General features: G+C 41.5%; 1 protein-coding gene across 3 annotated transcripts in view; it reads left to right on the top strand.

Annotated features, from left to right (window-relative positions):
• Positions 1-18,778, top strand: part of atad2b (ATPase family AAA domain containing 2B) — a 106,631-nt gene that overhangs the window by 58,353 nt on the left and 29,500 nt on the right. For all 3 annotated transcript variants that reach the window (XM_052024676.1, XM_052024677.1, XM_052024675.1), the window contains exons 15-19: positions 84-174; positions 6,378-6,689; positions 11,185-11,323; positions 17,117-17,303; positions 17,490-17,675. In XM_052024676.1, the coding sequence (XP_051880636.1) occupies positions 84-174; positions 6,378-6,689; positions 11,185-11,323; positions 17,117-17,303; positions 17,490-17,675 (915 nt within the window). The remainder of the gene's footprint in view (positions 1-83; positions 175-6,377; positions 6,690-11,184; positions 11,324-17,116; positions 17,304-17,489; positions 17,676-18,778) is intronic.

Here is an 18,778-nt window from a genome sequence, read left to right as displayed (position 1 = left end):
GTTGTTTAAATAGTACACTTGTATACTTCTGATTTGGAGTGCTGCTTAGCCTACATCTTGTTGTTTTTGATAACCATATACAGGCACGAAAGCACATATTTCAGATACATACCAGAGACTGGAATCCAAAACCTTTGCAGGGTTTCCTTGAAGAATTAGCTGAGAAGTGTGTAGGTGAGTAGAAATCATGACATTTCTATTCATTGTTGCATGTTATATTATGATTATAATAGGTAATTTTGCTTGAAACATTGCATCGTTGTATTAACTACATTTAAAATAAATCAGTAGGTATGTGATGGATCGTGTTTCAATGGCAATATCTTTGATTTATATTGAATATGTAAAAGCCTGCTCTTCAACTAGTTTTGCTTCAAAATACTGTGAACCCTTTTACGTATGTTAAAGTATACAAACACTTATTTGGTATTTGGTTTATTTCTGCATTCTTAATTGGGTTTTATATATACAAGGGTGTCTGATTTCTAACTTTGCACTTTAACCAGGAGTGGAGGTTAAATTGTTTTGGCAGTATCTTTTGTTGACATTTTTAATGAATATTTTTAGGTGTGAGCTTTATGGTTGCACAGCATTAATGAAACACATTGCGTTTTGAAATTCATTCCCTGGATGTGGGTGTCACTGTTAGAACTGGCATTTACTGTTCATTCCTAGATGCTTAAGTAATTGGTGTCTTCTTGAATCATTGCAGTTTGTATGCTGTAGGTATTCCATATAGCTGTTAAGTAAGGAGTTTTAGGATCTTGATGCAGCAATAATGAAGAATAGGGCAATTTGCTGACACTAGTATTACATTTTACTGTTGGATAGGTCTTTGGGTGACAGCCTTGGAGTACTGTTCTGCTCTCCTGAATTTACACTGTACCTACCTGTTCATCCAGTGGTTGTGAATTGCATGTTTAAAATTTTTGTTGGCATGTACACATCCATGCATTGAGCATAAGTGCATATCTGGATGCCAGGAAAGAAATCTCATGACATAATTTGATCCCATAGCAGCAGGCTTTGTGAAATCCCATTACTACTGATACACCATTTTTGGTGACTATCTAAACGCAAGTTCTAAGATTAAATGGACAAACAAATCTTTTGGCCAGTGGCCTTGTACACTCCAGGTAACTGCTGGAGATGGAAGGCTTTGGGAGGCTGTCGTTGTAGATCATTATTAAATGGGTATACTTTTTTTGACAATTAGCTCTGTATTGAAAACTGCGCAAAGGAAGAATTAGAGAATGAGTATCTTTTACTTGACTGTCAACCTTGTGATCAGCAGGACACCATAATACCAAATTGTGGCAGCTGCTACCGTGATGCGAAAATAAAGACACGAGTCTGTGAGTTGTAGAACAAGATTGATTTATTTCCCGCCATGCGTGGGCCTTTTAAGTGAAATGGTTCCCACCTTCCAAGAGCGGAAATGATGTACGCGCTATGTCATTAGAGTCCTTTCGCGTGTGCAGGTTCTCCCCTGTCGCTTGGGGAAGATTAAGGCCCAGCGCCATCTTGGGCCTCGCTGCTCTGATGATGCGCGCCCTGACCGTCGAGCTGGTTCGCCTGCTTGGACGGTGAGTCGCCACACCTCCTCCGCCCCCCCCAGAACCAGCGATATGGTCCCTAAAGTTCGCAGGCTGTGCTAGCTGTTGCTTAGGTGGTCGGCTTCTGCGTCGCGGTGTTGGGACCTCGACCGGTTGTTGTAGGTCTAAATGGGCCGGTTTGAGGCGGTCTGTCGTGAAGACTTCTTCCTTGTCCCCAATGTCCAAAATAAAGGTGGACCCATTGTTTCTGATGACCAGGAACGGCTCCTCGTATGGCCGTTTCAATGGTGCCTGGGGTATGCCCCTGCAAACTAAAATGAGCTTACAGTCTCATAGGTCCTTGGGCTCACAGGATGGGGATTGACCATGTCGCAAAGTGGAGATTGGTGCCAAGCTGCCGAGCCTTTTGCGCAGTCTTCCCAGGACTGCCGAGGGTTGTTCCTCTTGCCCCCTAAGGGCGAGTATGAACTCCCCTGGGACGACCAGGGGTGCACCGTACATGAGTTCGGCTGATGAAACGTGGAGATCCTCCTTGGGGGCAGTGCGTATGCCGAGCAGAACCCAAGGAAGTTTGTCGACCCAGTTAGGACCTTTCAGGTGGGCCATCTGGGCTGATTTCAGATGGTGGTGGAAGCGTTCTACCAACCCATTTGACTGAGGGTGGTAGGCCGTGGTGGTGTGCAGCTGCATTCCTAGCATGTTCGCTAATGCAGACCGTAGGCTGGAGGTAAACTGGGCGCCTCTGTCTGAAGTGATGTGGGCCGGAACACCAAAATGTGAGACCCAAGTTGTGAGCAGCGCCCAGGTGCAGGAATCGGTCTTGATGTCTGAGAGAGAGTGGGGTTGCCTCTGGTCACCTTGTGAACTGGTCCACGATGGTAAAAAGGTACCACGCTCCTCTTGAAACTGGCAGGGGACCAACGAGGTCGACGTGAATGTGGTCGAACCTTCTACAGGTAGGCTCGAACTGCTGTGGCGGGACCCTGGTGTGTCGTTGGATTTTTGATGTCTGGCAATGCGGACAGGTCTTGGCCCACTCACTGACCTGTTTGCGCAGGCTGTGCCAGACGAACTTGCTGGCGACTAGTCGGACAGTCGATCTAATGGACGGGTGCGCCAACCCGTGTACCGAGTTGAAAACTTGTTTCCGCCAGGCTGCAGGAACTATAGGGCGGGGCTGACTGGTTGCGACGTTGCACAGGAGGGTCTGCTGACCTGGGCCAACTACGAAATCTTGGAGCTGCAGGCTCGTTGTCGACTTGCTGTGCGTCAGCCAAGGCCGCATAGTCCACACCCAGGGACAGGCCGTGGATGGTCAGTCTGGAGGGCGCATCAGCAATGACATTGTCCTTTCCGGAGACATGTTGAATATCCATTGTGAACTCGGAAATGTAGGACAAATGTCGCTGCTGGCAGGCTGATTGGGGATCGGAGATTTTAGAGAAGGCGAAAGATAATGGCTTATGGTCAGTGAACGAAGTGAAAGACCTGCGTTTTAAAAAGTGCCGGATTGCCAGGTACAGCGCTAGTAGCTCCAGATCAAAAGCGTTGTATTTAAGTTCAGGTGGCCTAAGGTGCCTGCTGAAAAATGCCAAAGGTTGCCAATGGCCTTCGATTAGTTGTTCCAGTACCCCACTGACCGCAGTGTTGGATGCATCCGCCGTGAGGGCAGTTGGGACGTCTGTCCTGGGGTGGACCAGCATCGCGGTGTCTACTAGGGCTTCTTTGGCCTTAACGAAGGCAGCCGCGGCCTCGTCATCGCAGGCGATGTCCTTGCCCTTGCCAGACATCAGCGAGAACAAGGGGCGCATAATATGGGCTGCTGCAGGGATGAAACAATGGTAAAAGTTGACCATCCCAATGAACTCCTGCAGGCCTTTGATCGTGTTGGGACATGCAAAATGGCGGATTGTGTCTACCTTGGTGGGTAGGGGTGTTGCCCCCTCGCTGGTGATTCTGTGGCCAAGGAAATCAATAGAGTCGAGCCTGAATTGGCACTTGGCCGGGTTGATAGTGAGGTCGAAATCACTGAGGCGAGAGTACAGTTGGCTGAGGTGGGAAAGGTATTCTTGGCAGTTACGGCTGGCGATGAGAATGTCATCTAAGTAAATGAACACTAAGTCCAGGTCGCGGCCTACTGCATCCATCAGCTGCTGGAAGGTCTGCGCAGCGTTCTTAAGGCTGAACAGCATTCGAAGGAATTCGAAGAGGCCGAACAGAGTGACGAGCGCAGTTTTGGGGACGTCGTCGGGGTGGACGGGGATTTGATGGTACCCCCGGATGAGGTCCACCTTGGAGAAGATGTGGGCCCCCTGTAGGTTTGCCGCGAAGTCCTGGATATCAGGGACGGGGTAGCGGTCTGGGGTGGTGGCGTCGTTTAGCCTGCGGTAATCGCCGCAGGGCCTCCACCCACTGGTGGCTTTGGGGACCATGTGCAGGGGGGAGGCCCAGGGGCTGTCTGACCTGCGAACGATCCCCAGCTCCTCCATGCAGCAAAACTCCTCCTTCGCCAGGCAGAGCTTGTCTGGAGGTAGTCATCGTGCTCGGGCGTGAAGGGGTGGCCCTGTTGTAGTAATGTGGTGCTGCACCCTGTGTTTGGGCATCGAATTCTTGAAGTGAGGTGCCAGAACCGATGGGAACTCGGCTAGGAGCTTGGTGAACTCGTTGCCAGACAGGGAAATGGAGTCCAGGCGCGGGGCTGGTAGGCTGGCTTCTCCCAGAGAGTAAGTTTGGAAGGTTCTGGAGTGCACTAGCCGTTTCCCTCGCAGGTCGACTAACAGGTTGTGGGCCCGGAGGAAGTCGGCTCCCAGGAGTGGCTGGGCAATGGCGGCAAGGGTAAAGTTCCAAGTAAAACGGCTGTTGTGGAGTTGTAATTGGACTGTACGGGTATCGAAAGTCCGTATCGTTGTGCCATTTGCGGCTTTGAGGGCGGGTCCCTGTTGCCTGCTACGAGTGTTGCGGCTGGTTGGGGGTAGAACACTGACCTCTGCTCCAGTATCAACGAGGAAACGACGCCCGGACTGCTTGTCCCAAACAAATAGGAGGCTGTGTTGGTGGCCAGCCACCATAGCCATTGGCGGCGGCTGGCCCTGGTGTTTCCCTGAAACTTGCAGGGTGGGCGGCATCGACAGGCCTCCATGCCCCACCTCTGGTCGTCAGTGTTGTCGTCTGTGGTTGTGGGGTGTGGTCACTCGGCTGCTGGTTTAGGTAGGCGTTGGGCATGCAGTCTGGCGATTTGGCTGACGGACGAACTGCTCTCGCTTTTGGCCTTCCACAGGACATCTGCCCGGGCGGCTACCTCACGTGGGTTGCTGAAATTGGCATCAGCCGACAGCAGGTGAATGTTGTCGGGCAGCTGTTCAAGGAAGGCCTGCTCGAACATCATGCAAGGCTTGTGCCCCTCGGCCAAAGCCAGCATCTTGTTCATCAGGGCCGATGGAGATCTGTCCCCTAGGCTGTTGAGATGAAGCAGGCGGGCGGCGCGCTCACAATGGGAGAGGCCAAACGTCCGAATGAGAAGGTCCTTGAAAACTGGGTACTTGCCTTCCTCTGGAGGAGACCGGATGAAGTCTCTGACCTGGGTGGCTGTCTCCTGGTCCAGGGAGCTGACCACGTGGAAGTACCACATGGAGTCGGAGGTGATCTGGTGAAGTTGGAACTGGGCTTCGGCCTGGTCAAACCACACGCGGGGCTGAAGCATCCAAAAGGTGGGCAGCTTGAGTGCCACTGCGTTGGCTGCTGCGTTGTCAGTCATCGTGAGGGTCCAAAAGCTGTTTGGACCGTCGGGGTCACCCATGTGGCGGCTGCTACCGCGATGCAAAAATAAAGACACGAGTCTGTGAGTTGTAGAACAAGACTGATTTATTTCCCGTTGTGCGCGGGCCTTTAAGTGAAACGGTTCCCGCCTTCCGAGAGCGGAAATGATGTATGCACTACGTCATTAGAGTCTTTTCGCGCGCGCAAGTTCTCCCCTGTCGCTCGGGGAAGACGAATGCCCAGCGCCATCTTGGGCCTCGCCACTCTGACGACGCGCGCCCCGACCGTCGAGCCGGTTCGCCTGCTCGGACGGTGAGTCGCCACAAAATCACCAAAGATTTTCAAAGTTTGGGATTGTAAACTAAAAAGCATTTTGGAAAGCTGCTGTCTAATGATCACTCAACAAACCTTTCAAAACCTAATTAAAAGAACTTTACTGCTAGGTAAGACAAAAGTAGAAAATGTGGGAAATGCATAACAGGACATCTGCAGTTAAGTGTTGATACTTCAGATCTTGAAAATTGGATGATCAGTTTTTGTGTAAAATGTACAGGATCAGCCTTAGGAGATGTACAGGTCAAGAGGGTATTTCCAGATTTTAAATTTTCTGTATTTTCATTTTTCTTTTTATCAAAAGGTCAGACTATTTCTTCTGGTCCTATTCTTTGCTCTGTTTGCTCAAAAGTGCATGTAATGACCTGCAAGTTTCTACCAATGTTCAGTTTGGACTGGATACAGAGTGCAAGTGTCATGATTTATGAGTTCAGAAGTAGTTTGTGGAATGTTGAAGTCATAATGTATTTTTCCCTTATATAATTTGCCATAAAGTCTGAAGTATTTTTGTTCAAATGCTTACTACATGCCTACTAATAAATATTTAGAAACATGAATGAATGAAAGGATACTATATATGTAAAACATGCATCTTGTGTATATATGTTTCTGTCTTCTGAATAAAAACCATTTTGCATTTGAGAGATTAAACTTTGGTTTGAAGGATTGTTGTAAAATGAAAGAATTGCTTTGATTTTTCTTTTAAAAAGTATTTAATTTCCCTCCCCCAAGGGTACTGCGGGGCCGATATTAAAGCACTTTGCACTGAGGCAGCCTTGTTTGCCCTTCGTCGACGTTATCCTCAGATTTATGCAACCAGTCAGAAGCTGCAGCTGGATGTCTCATCTATTGTTATAAGTGCACAGGACTTCTATCTTGCCATGCAGAGCATTGTGCCTGCTTCACAACGAGCTGTGACCTCATCAGGAGAAGCACTATCGCACATCATTCGGCCTCTGTTGGAAAATGTCTTCAATGGAATTCTAATTGCTTTGTATAAGGTTTTTCCTCATGCTGAACCAACACCGAATGACAACAAAGATGGTCTGTATTTAGATTGCATTTTATAGCTGTTTTGTTACTGCTGCATGACTAAGATGAATAGTATATTTTTTTGTGAGTGGGGTCCAGAAGATTATGATATAAAGTAATTTGTTTATTAATTTAAAATGTATACTGTTGTATAAAATATTAATACTTTTGAGTCCTGGTGAAGGTAGTGGTATTTTTGGAAAATTTAACCATTTCTACTCAGTGACCAATTATTTTGATTAATATACTTCCATATATGCCTCCCATGGAGTTATAGAGTCACACAGCACAGAAACAGACCCTTCAACCCACCTTGTCCGTGTCAACCATCCATCTATATTAATCCCATTTACCAGCACTCAGTGTGTAGTCTTCTATTTTTTGAAAATTCAGAGACTTCTTAAATGTTGTCAAAGTACCTGTCTAGCCACTCTCTGGGTGGAAAAAACTCTTCCTTGGATTCTGTCTAAACCATATTGCTTATTTGTTAAAATAAATAATGCCCTTTGGTTACAATTACCCCTGCTATGGGTAAATGTTTTCTACTATCTACCCTATTGATACTCTTCATAATTTTGCATACTCCTATCAGATTCTGCAACCTCCACCCGCCCCCAACTCCAACCCATTAGTGTCTTCTGCTCCAAGGAAAATGAACCTAGCCTATCTGGTCTCTTCCAGTAATAGAAATGTTCCATCTCAGGCAACATTCTTGTAAATCTCCTCTGCACCGTCTCCAGAACAGTCATGTCCTTCCAATAGTGTGGAGACCATAACTGTACACAATACTCTTATCTGTGGCCTAACCAAAGTTATATAAAATTGTATCATGACTTCCATGCTTTCATACTTTATGCCCCAGCTAATAAAGGCAAGCATCCTGTACACCTTCATCACCTTATCTACTGTGCTGCCTACCTTTAAGGATCTACAGACTTGTACGCTGAGGTGTATATCTGACTCTTGTTAGACCCCTCAAAGTACATCACCCTGCACTTATTGGGATTAATGTCCATCTGCCATTGCTCTGCCCAACTTACCAGCTGCTCGATATTGTTCTGTGACCTAAAATGGTCCACTTCACTATAAATAACAGCAAATTTGCATCATCTGAAAACTCCTAATCATATTTCCTACATTCACATTCAAGTCAACAATTTGTATAAGAAACAGTAAGAGTTCCAACACCAGTCCTTGGTCGTACACCCATAGTTACAGGCCTCCATTCACAAAACTAACTCTCCACCCTCGGTCATAAATCATCCATCATGAAAATGACTTAATTAATGAAGCAGAAACTATCTGATATGGATTTGTTTTGACATATTTAGTTTTTAAATATTGAGGTGATTTACGGTAACCCTGACACTTGTAACTTAGAATGGTATTGGGAAATCGCAGCATCAGTAAATCAAGTCACAACAGAATGCTGAAGTGTTGCAAGAAAAAGTCAAAATGAAATGCGTTCTGGGCTGTAACCAAAACTTCTCTACTCCTTAAACCACTTTTATCAGATGAGCCCCTTGATTGGGCTGATATCAGTTATATTTTACATTCCTTCATGCTGTTGGCTAACATTTATATTTTCCATTGCGCTTAGGCTGCTTTAACGGTTTGTTCTCATGTAGGACTTGCAAAGTTATAATTTCTTGACTATTGGTGTGTGTGTGTGTGTATGGCATGCAAATGTTTGGGCATCCCGGTCAAAATTTCTGTTACTGTGAATAGTTACGTGAGTAGAAGATGAACTGATCTCCAAAAGTCATAAAGTTAAAGATGAAACATTCTTTTCAACATTTTAAGCAATATTAGTGTATTATTTTCGTTTTGTACAATTTTAGAGTGAAAAAAGGAAAGGAGCACCATGCAAAAGTTTGGGCACCCCAAGAGATTTGAGTTCTCGGATAACTTTTACCAAGGTCTCAGACCTCCATTAGCTTGTTAGGGCTATGGCTTGTTCACAGTCATTGTTAGGAAAGGCCAGGTGATGCAAATTTCAAAGCTTTATAAATACCCTGACTCCTCAAACCTTGTCCCAACAATCAGCAGCCATGGACTCCTCTAAGCAGCTGCCTAGCACTCTGAAAATTAAAATAAATGATGCCCACAAAGCAGGAGAAGGCTATAAGAAGATAGCAAAGCGTTTTCAGATAGCCGTTTCCTCAGTTCATAATGTAATTTAAAAAAATGGCAGTTAACAGGAATGGTGGAGGTCAAGTTGAGATCTGGAAGACCAAGAAAACTTTCCAAGAGAACTGCTTGTAGGATTGTTAGAAAGGCAAATCAAAACCCCCGTTTGACTGCAAAAGACCTTCAGGAAGATTTAGCAGGCTCTGGAGTGGTGGTGCACTGTTCTACTGTGCAGTGACACCTGCACAAATATGACCTTCATGGAAGAGTCATCTGGAGAAAACCTTTCTTGCATCCTCTCACTACAAAATTCAGTGTCAGAAGTTTGCAAAGGAATGTCTAAACAAGCCTGATGCATTTTGGAAACAAGTCCTATGGACTGATGAAGTTAAAATAGAACTTTTTGGCCGCAATGAGCAAAGGTATGTTTGGAGAACAAAGGGTGCAGAATTTAATGAAAAGAACACCTCTCCAACTGTTAAGCACGGGGGTGGATCAATCATGCTTTGGGTTTGTGTTGCAGCCAGTGGCACGGAACATTTCACTGGTAGAGGGAAGAATGAATTCAATTAAATACCAGCAAATTCTGGAAGCAAACATCACACCGTCTGTAAAAAAAAAAGTTGAAAATGAAAAGAGGATGACTTCTACAACAGGATAACAATCCTAAACGCACCTCAAAATATACCATGGACTACCTCAAGGCACAAGCTGAAGGTTTTGCCACCGCCCTCACAGTCCCCCGACCTGAACATCATCGGAAAATCTGTGGATAGACCTCAAGGGAGCAGTGCATGCAAGATGGCCCAAGAATCTCACAGAACTAGAAGCCTTTTGCAAGGAAGAATGGGTGAAAATCCCCCAAACAAGAATTGAATGACTCTTAGCTGGCTACAGAAAGCATTTACAAGCTGTGATACTTGCCAAAGGGGGTGTTACTAAGTACTGACCATGCAGGGTGCCCAAACTTTTGCTTCAAGCCCTTTTTTTGTTATTTTGAAACTGTAAAAGATGGAAATTAAATTTTAAAAAAAAGTAATCTTGCTTAAAATATTAAAGAAATGTGTCATCTTTAACTTTATGCCTTTTGGAAATCAGGTCATCTTTTACTTTCTTAGCTATTCACATTAACACAAATTTTGACCAGGGGTGCCCAAACTTTTGCATGCCACTGTGTGTGTGTGTGTGTGTGTGTGTGTGTGTGTGTGTGTGTGTGTGTGTGTGTGTGTGTGTGTGTGTGTGTGTGTGTGTGTGTGTGTGTGTACATACTTAGGATTATATTAGAAATATTAGAATCAAAGCTCAGTTTATTTCCAGTGACAGTTATCCTGTTGCAATTACCATAGAATTAGAAAGAGCTAAAATTACATGAAGTATTTTTTAATGGAATGCTTGTTGGTATTAGTGCTTTCTGATCTCATTAAGAATCCAAAGAAGGAAGTGATTGAGATTATAACTCTGAATAAAAATTTGCTTTAATTAACTCAACTACAAAACTGAAAATGACCGGAAGCATTTTTCTCTAAAAAGTAACATTACTGCATTATTTAAAATTGGTAATGTTTCTCTTTTAGGACTTCATTTGGAAACTAAATGTGTATAATTTTAATGTGTTGTAATGCTTCCTGTGGTTCTCTAATAAGAGGCAGCTGTTCCATAGGGAACATAATTGAAATCTGAAAATAGTATAATTAAGATTTTCTTTCAGAATTGTTGATGAACAGGCATAGAACTGTTACTTTAAGAGTCTTGCTTTAGTCAAAATGATTTTTTTTTAAACAGCAAAACAAAAGTAGCAATCTCAAAGTGAGAAGAAAGAACTTTTACACAATGATTTTAGTGTCATTGATTTTTGTTTGTCATTTTTGGAACATTTAACATTAAAACTTGGTTAACATTCATTTAAAATAATTTTCTAATATTTAATTTAGGACTTGGCTTAATGTGCACAGTTTGCCAACCTGTGATTAGCTGGCACTATATAATTCTACTAATTCAAACTAATTGGTTACTGTTATAAATTGAAATATCTGGAAATTGTTGATGAATAATTTTAGTTCATATAAAGATAAACTTGTTGAACAATGGTTAAATTAACTTTTTTTGGATGATGTAGATTTCTTTTTTAGATGATCAAGAATTTAAGTTTAGTAGCTGGTTGATTAGGAGTTTGCAAAGTGTGAATTCCCCTTTGGCACTATTGCAGTGTTATAACATACTTAGTTGGGAAATATATTTTGAAAACTTCTTTGGGAAGTTAGAAGATTAGTATTTGAGATTTTCATGTACTTTAGACAGTTTTATATCTATATTGTGCTTTATCAAATAGTTTTAGGAGATAATGCTCCATTACATTATACTTTATTTTCTTTGTCAGATGCTGTGAACCACATTCTGGAAGATTATGTCCACAGTGATGATGAGGTTGAACCAACTATTTTTGACAGTTCTTCACTGGGATCACCAAAGAAACAACCACCAGCTACTAAACATAAACCCTTTATGCACTTCTCCATGTGAGTATCTAGATATAATGCACTGAAAGCATGACTTTGGCTATTTAGTGCATTTATAAGAAAAAGTACAGTAATTAAAGGTTCCCCTATGCAAAAGGCTTGTTTGATTTCTGCTGATATTTTTCAAATTTATGTAGGTAAGGATTGAATGGTTACAAAAAAAATAGTAATACCACGCCAGTCAGTGTGTTTTTTTTCATTTTCCCCAGACATTCTCTGTTGCATGTTAATTTCCTGTTAGTCATTTTCACCATAGAATATAGTTGAACAGTGAACAGCATTCCCAAATAAACAAACCAAACTCCAAATAATTGATAAGTGAATGCCTACTTGTTGATCTCCTGATGTATCATTAGAATAATGCTATTCACCTGAAGCCTGCTAAATGCATTGAACTAGTTCAGTGTGTATTAAGTATTGACTTTGCCATGAGGAAGCATTCAGCTATTGAAAATTAAGTGAGCTTAATTAAATGAGCTTAATTTTTCATAATGATTTATTTTGAAAAGTCCCTCATTACAAAAGAATGATTGCAAATATATGGGCTTAGAAATTCAATTGCATTGCATTTTTTCTCAATGTTATGCGATTGAAAAGCTATTGAGCCTGGAGTAAACCATTTATTATTTCATTATGTCTATGCCATTCCAGCACACACTTTATGATGCACTGGAACTTTTAGGCAAGTGTTGCTAGTTAGAAATGTTCATGGATTTTTAACTTATTAGATGATAACTTGGGTCATCAGTACTAAATTAGATTTGTTTTTAAATGCTGAGTGATATGTGGAATGGGAATCTAATAAACCAGATTTATTTTTCCCCCAGATGATATCCCATTTAGGTTGAGAGAATGAAAAATGTCTTGGACTTTAAATTTTGTTACTCACTTAAATGTATTTTAGCTGACTAAGGGTTCAAAACTCAATTCATATACATGATACATTTTTGAAGACTGACGAATGCCCAAGTTCATTGGTCACCTGATTTTATTTTTGAACCCCATTTTGCCCTGAAGCAAGGGTGTAGTTTTCCAATGGGAAGCTGGTTTCAATCTGATCAGTGACGCCCCGTGCGTGGCATCTCAAAGCATGACTAACAGGCTCTACTCCCAGAATAGATTTCCGGGCTTGTTAAGCCATGTATCCAGGTTCTTCAAGGAGATGTGCAGAAATGCTCAATCCATCAAGATTTTAAAAAATGAATCTAACAATTTTAAAAAAAGGAAGGAACAGTTTAAATACCAATGAAAAACACAATGATGTTGGAACAGTGGGGGCAGTGGAAAGTTCCCGTGGTACCACTCTCTGCGATTCCTTAGTTTACTCCTTTCCCCCACACCCATCCCGTTCCCACACCAGGAACTTTCCATTACCCCCCCCATAGGAGCAACACCTGCCCCTACACCACCTCCATCCAGGGACCCCAAACTGTCCTTCCAGGTGAGACAGAGGTTCACCTGCATGCCCCTTAGTATCATCTACTGCATTCGGTGCTCCAAGTTTGGTGAGACCAAATGCAGAACTAGGTGACCATTTCACGGAACACCTGCGCTGTGTCTGTAACCATGATCTGCATCTCCCCGTTGCCAGTCACTTCAATTCCCCCTCCCACTCCATCATAGACATGTCAGTCCTCGGCCTCCTCCACTGCCAGGAGAATTCCAAGTGCAAACTAGAGGAACAGCACCTCATTTTCTGTCTTGGAACCTTGCAGCCTAATGGCATGAACATTGAATTCTCCCACTTTAGGTAATTCCACCCCATTTCCCCACAGCACCCCTCTCTCTCTTCCTGCCCCCCCACCGTGCTTCTTCTCTTCTTCCCTTTCCTAGCCTCTTGTTTTCTACCTTTTTTCCTCTCTCTCCTTGCCTTTGACACATCCCCTGGCAGGTCTGCTCTCCCCTTCTCCCCTGCTCCTGCCTATCACTAACTCTTACCTGCATCTCCCTATCACCACCTTGTGCCTGCCTGCCTCCCCTCTTTTGTTCACCTATCACTGCTCTGCTCTTTCTTGCTATATATTGGGCTTCCCCTTTTCCTATCTTCAGTCCTGAAGAAGGGTCCTGACCCAAAACGTTGACCGCCTGCTATCTCCATGGATGCTGCCTGGCCTGTTGAGTTCCTCCAGCATCATCGTGTTTTTCGTCTAGATTCCAGCATCTGCAGTCCTTTGTTTCTCTAGTTTAAATTCTGAAATAATTCAAACATTAAATCAACTTAATTAAATCAAAAAGGAAGGAAATTACCTGTCTTTGCTGTTATTTCTTCCTATTAAAATGAATGAACCCACTCAGTGGGCATGTTTCCCATGTAAGTGGTGGGAAGTTTGTAGAAGTTTGCACATCTGCTGTGCATTGGAGATCAGCTGGGGCCTCCACCCGTTTGATAAATAAAAGCTGGTAGTTGTGAGTGGAACTGCGGTCTTTTAACTGGAAGATCTGAACCATACTATATCTTTGATTTTACTCCCATGTCTGTCTTTAAATTTTTCAGTGTTTTATTCTCTACAACTTTCATTTACCCACTCTGTTGTACCATTGACAGATGTACTTTTAGTTTGGAATTCCCTGCCTAAGCCTCTCACTTCCCTATTTCCCTCTGCTTAAATTTGCTTTTTCACTGTTAACACCTACTACTATGGCTCCACATCAACTTACTTCTCAAGGTATCCTGGTATATCTTTCTGCATTAAAGTTATAATATAAATAAAAAGTTTTTAAATGCTGTATTTAAAAATTATGACTAAATTATCTTTGACAGACTTTCCTGTAACTAATATATCATTGACAAATACATGTCTCGTGCCTTTTTATACATAAGTGTTCTAATCTGTATGAATCATTTCTGAATTTAGCAACTTCATAAAAACGCCACCTAAAATTCTATTAATTTTAGTTCCTGTGTCCTTCGAGATGTGCAAATTATCTTGAACAAATTTTATTTCTATTTTTGGGATACCTAATCTAAAACATAACCCGTAACTTCAGTAAAGTGAACATCGGTATAAATGGATCAAAAATAGATTCAGGACATGTTGCATGATGCATTGTCTGAATTAGTCTTCTAGGATGCATTAAATATGCAACATTGGAATTATTAGAGAAATGAATTACAGCAGTTTATTGTGGAAGGGTGAAATAGATTAATGGCTTCCCTCAACTCTTACCTTTTATGAAACTTTTCGTCACCTTCACCATGTTAACTTGCAGACTTCTGTGCCTCACTCTTTTACAGTTGAGATTTTGAACTGAGGTCTCAGTTATCCCCTCAAGTTGATAAAACAACCTGTTAGCGTCATTTAAAGAAAAGCGGGTTTCTTCTGGTGTCCTGTCAATCTCTTTACCTGTCAGCAAATTTGTTTAAAACCAGTATCTGGTCATTTATCTAATTAATGTTGTGGGGTCTTGCCATTTTTCTTTGAATTATAACTGTGAACATATTTCAAAAGCACTTCATTGGTTGTGATCATGTTTAGGTCATAGTAAGTTAGTTAAATGTGCTGAATAAATACAGTTTTTTCCTTAATATATTTACTTTGTAACTCAAAAGCTTCCTTTAGTTCCTAGCTGTTCAAAACAATAAAGCTGGATGTTTGAGATTAGAGTAGTGACATCTTAATTTTTAAATTACAAGCTTAATGTTAATGAAAGCTTTAATCATGCCTTTGTTTTTTTTTGATGGGTTGGCTGACTTGGAAATGATTAGAGCTATTTAATATTGGAATTGAAAATAAGATTATCATTGGTATGAGTTTATAATAAACTTTACCAGACCACTTTTTAAGTTTCCATTGTAGTAACTCTTCCTGACAGAGAACTCTTACAAGCAGATACTTACAAGTGTGAATATGAGGACAGAAGTTCATTATTGCACAATGAGCAAAATGTTGAAAGGCTATTCTGTATTCTAAATACGGATGCGGTTACTTTGTGTTGGTTTCAACACATCGTTGATTAGTTAAGGTTCCATAATAATATATTTTATTATCTTTTTAATAGAATTGTCTTGTAGTGATTCAGAATGATGCAGTGCTTATCAAAAGTTATATCTGTGAGTGTGTTCTTTGATGATAAGCCAAATATTTACTGTTGGCAATGGTTTACTTCGGAACAAGTATATCTATGAATTATTTGGTTCTGTAGTTGATTTTCCTCAAAAAAAAGTAGAATGTTGCCATCTTCTGGAAGATTTAGGATTTGTGAGCTATAGTCACTGTTTAAAATCACTGTTTCTTTAGCCAGAGGGAATTCATTGCCACAGACTGCTGTGGAGGCCAAGTCATTGGGCATATTTAAAGTGGAGATTGATAGGTTCTTGATTAGTAGGGGCGTCAAAGGTTACGGGAAGAAGGCAGGAGAATGGGGTTGAGAGGGAAAAATACATCAGCCATGATCGAATGGCGGCGCAGACTTGAAGGGCCGAATGGCTTAATTCTGCTCCTGTCTCATGGTCTTAAAAATAGGATTATTGTAGCTGGCTCTTCACGTGCAGCTGGATTGTACTGTATCTGGCCCGCTGCCTGGACTTGCCACCTGCAGTGCCCACCAGCCTGGACCTGCATTTTCAAGATGTGGAGGGCTGAGTGAACCAGCGTTCAAATAATGAATTACAGAACCGATTGGAGTTGGCCAATTTAAGTGGTTCAAATGTTGAGAACTTGTATTATATCAGGATGGGGGAAGCAGATTCTGTTGTCACTTTCAAAAGGGAACTGGATAGGTATTTGTGGGAGAAAAATTTGCAAGCCACAGGGTAAAAGTTGGTGATTGAGACTGACTGGATTGTGTTCATGCTGATTCTAAGAAAGACAATGAATTGAATGGCCTCCTTCCATGTAGTACTTATTCAAAGATTCTATTCTCTCTGCACCTAAGGGGAGGCTGAGCAGCCTCTAATAGTGATATTTTAAAAACAATTCAAATAGTTTCAAATAATTAAAAAAAAACTCCAAACATATATTTACAGAGAATTTTATTAAGAACACTAAAATAGTTAAACTCCTGAAAATGAAGAAAGAATACTCAGACCATTATCTGTACACACTCTTTTCCCTTTTGAGCATTTAAAATTAGGATCTCTTCTGTGTGCCAACCAGCCCTGGTATAAAACTGAGCACTCAGATGTGGCAATTTTGACCGCTCTTGGTAATCTATTGCTTGGTTTGATTTGGATTGTTTTGGATTTCCATGTCTGATAGAGCACAAATGCGAAATGAAATGAGCCAACAGTGGCTGGTTTCCTATGGAACTGCTGGCTGTCATCCTCCTCAATTGAGCCATTTTTTAAAATTAAGGTTCTGTTCCCTTCTGTTAGTTCTAGAAGACCTCGCTGTTGCAACTATAGGTAAATGATCTCAATTGCAGTGATATGTGGTTTGTCAGCAATAGCATAACAAAGTATCCTTGTATATTGCTGGAATAGTTTAGTTTTCTTAGGAAAAAAAATCATCATATCCTATTTTGCATTTTTATGAAACAGTTTGTACTCCTACTAGTAATATGGCTGAGACTGCAATTTCTTGTGTAGGAAATAAATGCATTTAAGCATAAAGATAATCAGATTTTCGTTGTGATTCTGAGTTAAGTTCTACCAAGACCTATTATCTTGGCTCAGACCTGAAACACTTATCGGGGTATGCATTTTGGTCACTGTAAAGTTTAGATACTTCTCTTTTTCATTCATTTGAAGTTGTGGTTTTCCAGTTTCATTCATTTGATGCAATAGAGTTACATTTCTCGAACACAGCATGTGCAAGCCTGAATTGGGAAATAATCCAAGATTTCTTCTTACAGGTCAGCACTTCACCAGCCAATATCCCATCGTCCTCGGATACTTCTTTGTGGAAACAAAGGTTCTGGTCAAACTTCACATCTTGCTCCTGCTTTGCTCCATTCGCTTGAGAAATTCTCTGTGCACAGACTAGATTTGCCAGCATTGTACTCTGTTAGTGCCAAAACACCAGAGGAGTCATGTGCACAGGTGAGAATGATAGAAGGAAGAAAACCTAGTCTATATTTTTCATATGTTTAACCTTTAATCTAAGTGTTGAAAATCTTAAAGTGCTTTATTTTTTTCTCTCTCTGTCTCCCTTTTTCTCTTCTCCTTAACATCAATTATCTCCCCTTCCCACCCCAATGTTCTCCCTTGATTGTTCATCCTCTTTAGGTGTTCCGTGAGGCACGTCGGACAGTACCAAGTGTCGTTTATGTGCCTCATATTAGAGAGTGGTGGGATGCAATCAGTGATACAGTGAGAGCTACTTTCCTGACTCTGCTTCAGGATATACCACCATTTTCCCCTATTTTAATATTGGCTACCTCTGAAACAACATATGCTGAGCTACCAGATGAGGTAGGATATCAACTTCTCTATCTACCTATTTTCATACACTGTGTCGTATGATGAATATGTCCAGTTGTATGTTCAAAATTTTCTATTATTCAGTCTAAAGTAAAGAGATGGGGATTTCTTTTGTTACCTGTTCTAGACAAAGGTGGGTAAGACTACAAAACTATTATGTGGCCTAACCCTGAGGATCTGAATTTGATTCTTTGCTGCTAAACTATTGATGTTGGTAGATGAGGAGAAATTTTACAGTTCATGTGTGCACACTTATGAAATTTCCTGTTTCACAGTGACATAAAATACTAAATATTCCAGTCAACATATTTGCCACAAATCTTTGCACTAAGTTTCTATGTATTTCCCAGTGAGGACCTCCTAAAAATTTAAAAAAAAATTAAAAAGTAACAAACTAAAGAATTAAGCACATAACACTTAAAACAATTCAAAAATATAAAACAGCTGAAACTTGTCACTCCCACCATTAGGTTCCTCACAAGCATTTCCACTGTAATGAATGGAGGTGATGTCCCTACACCAACTCCATGGTATAGGTTGTTAGGGCATATTTCCTCAGTCCAATTACTGAGACTCTCTGCAACATTGCATTCTATGAGAAGCTCAACAAGAGAAGGCAGGGGGAATCACTGACGAATGGTTGTCAAGAAGTATGGGATTTCCTGCATTTATGCAAATAGGCATTGAGATCCAAAACTTGTGGGGCATTCTGAATGGAACTTCTGGCATTGCATTGCAAAATCTGGGTCCAAATCTCAGTGTTTGGCTATTCCTTATTGGAGTAAGCCAAAACTGAAATTTTATAAAGTAATGCATTCCAAAAGTAACAGGAATGTTTTCCTACAACATAAGTTATCAGTATGTTCACAGTGTTTTTCAAACATCAGAGCCTACCTGATGCTCTGCATGTAATGAAGATTTGAAATAACGAGCATTATATTTTAATTGTAATTTTGCTGTGAAGTTAAATTATCCATAATATCCTCAGTGCAAGATTACAAATTGGCAGGATTAGAAGTTGCTCTTTCTGGTTGAACTACTGATTACTACTGGCATAAATGTGCAAGCTAATCTCCTTATTCACACCATGGTTT

Source organism: Pristis pectinata, chromosome 10 (genome assembly GCF_009764475.1).
Source record: "Pristis pectinata isolate sPriPec2 chromosome 10, sPriPec2.1.pri, whole genome shotgun sequence".
NCBI classification, from domain to species: Eukaryota; Metazoa; Chordata; class Chondrichthyes; order Rhinopristiformes; family Pristidae; genus Pristis; species Pristis pectinata.
Note: the sequence above shows the minus strand (reverse complement) of the source record. Positions and strands in the feature narration are given on the sequence as shown.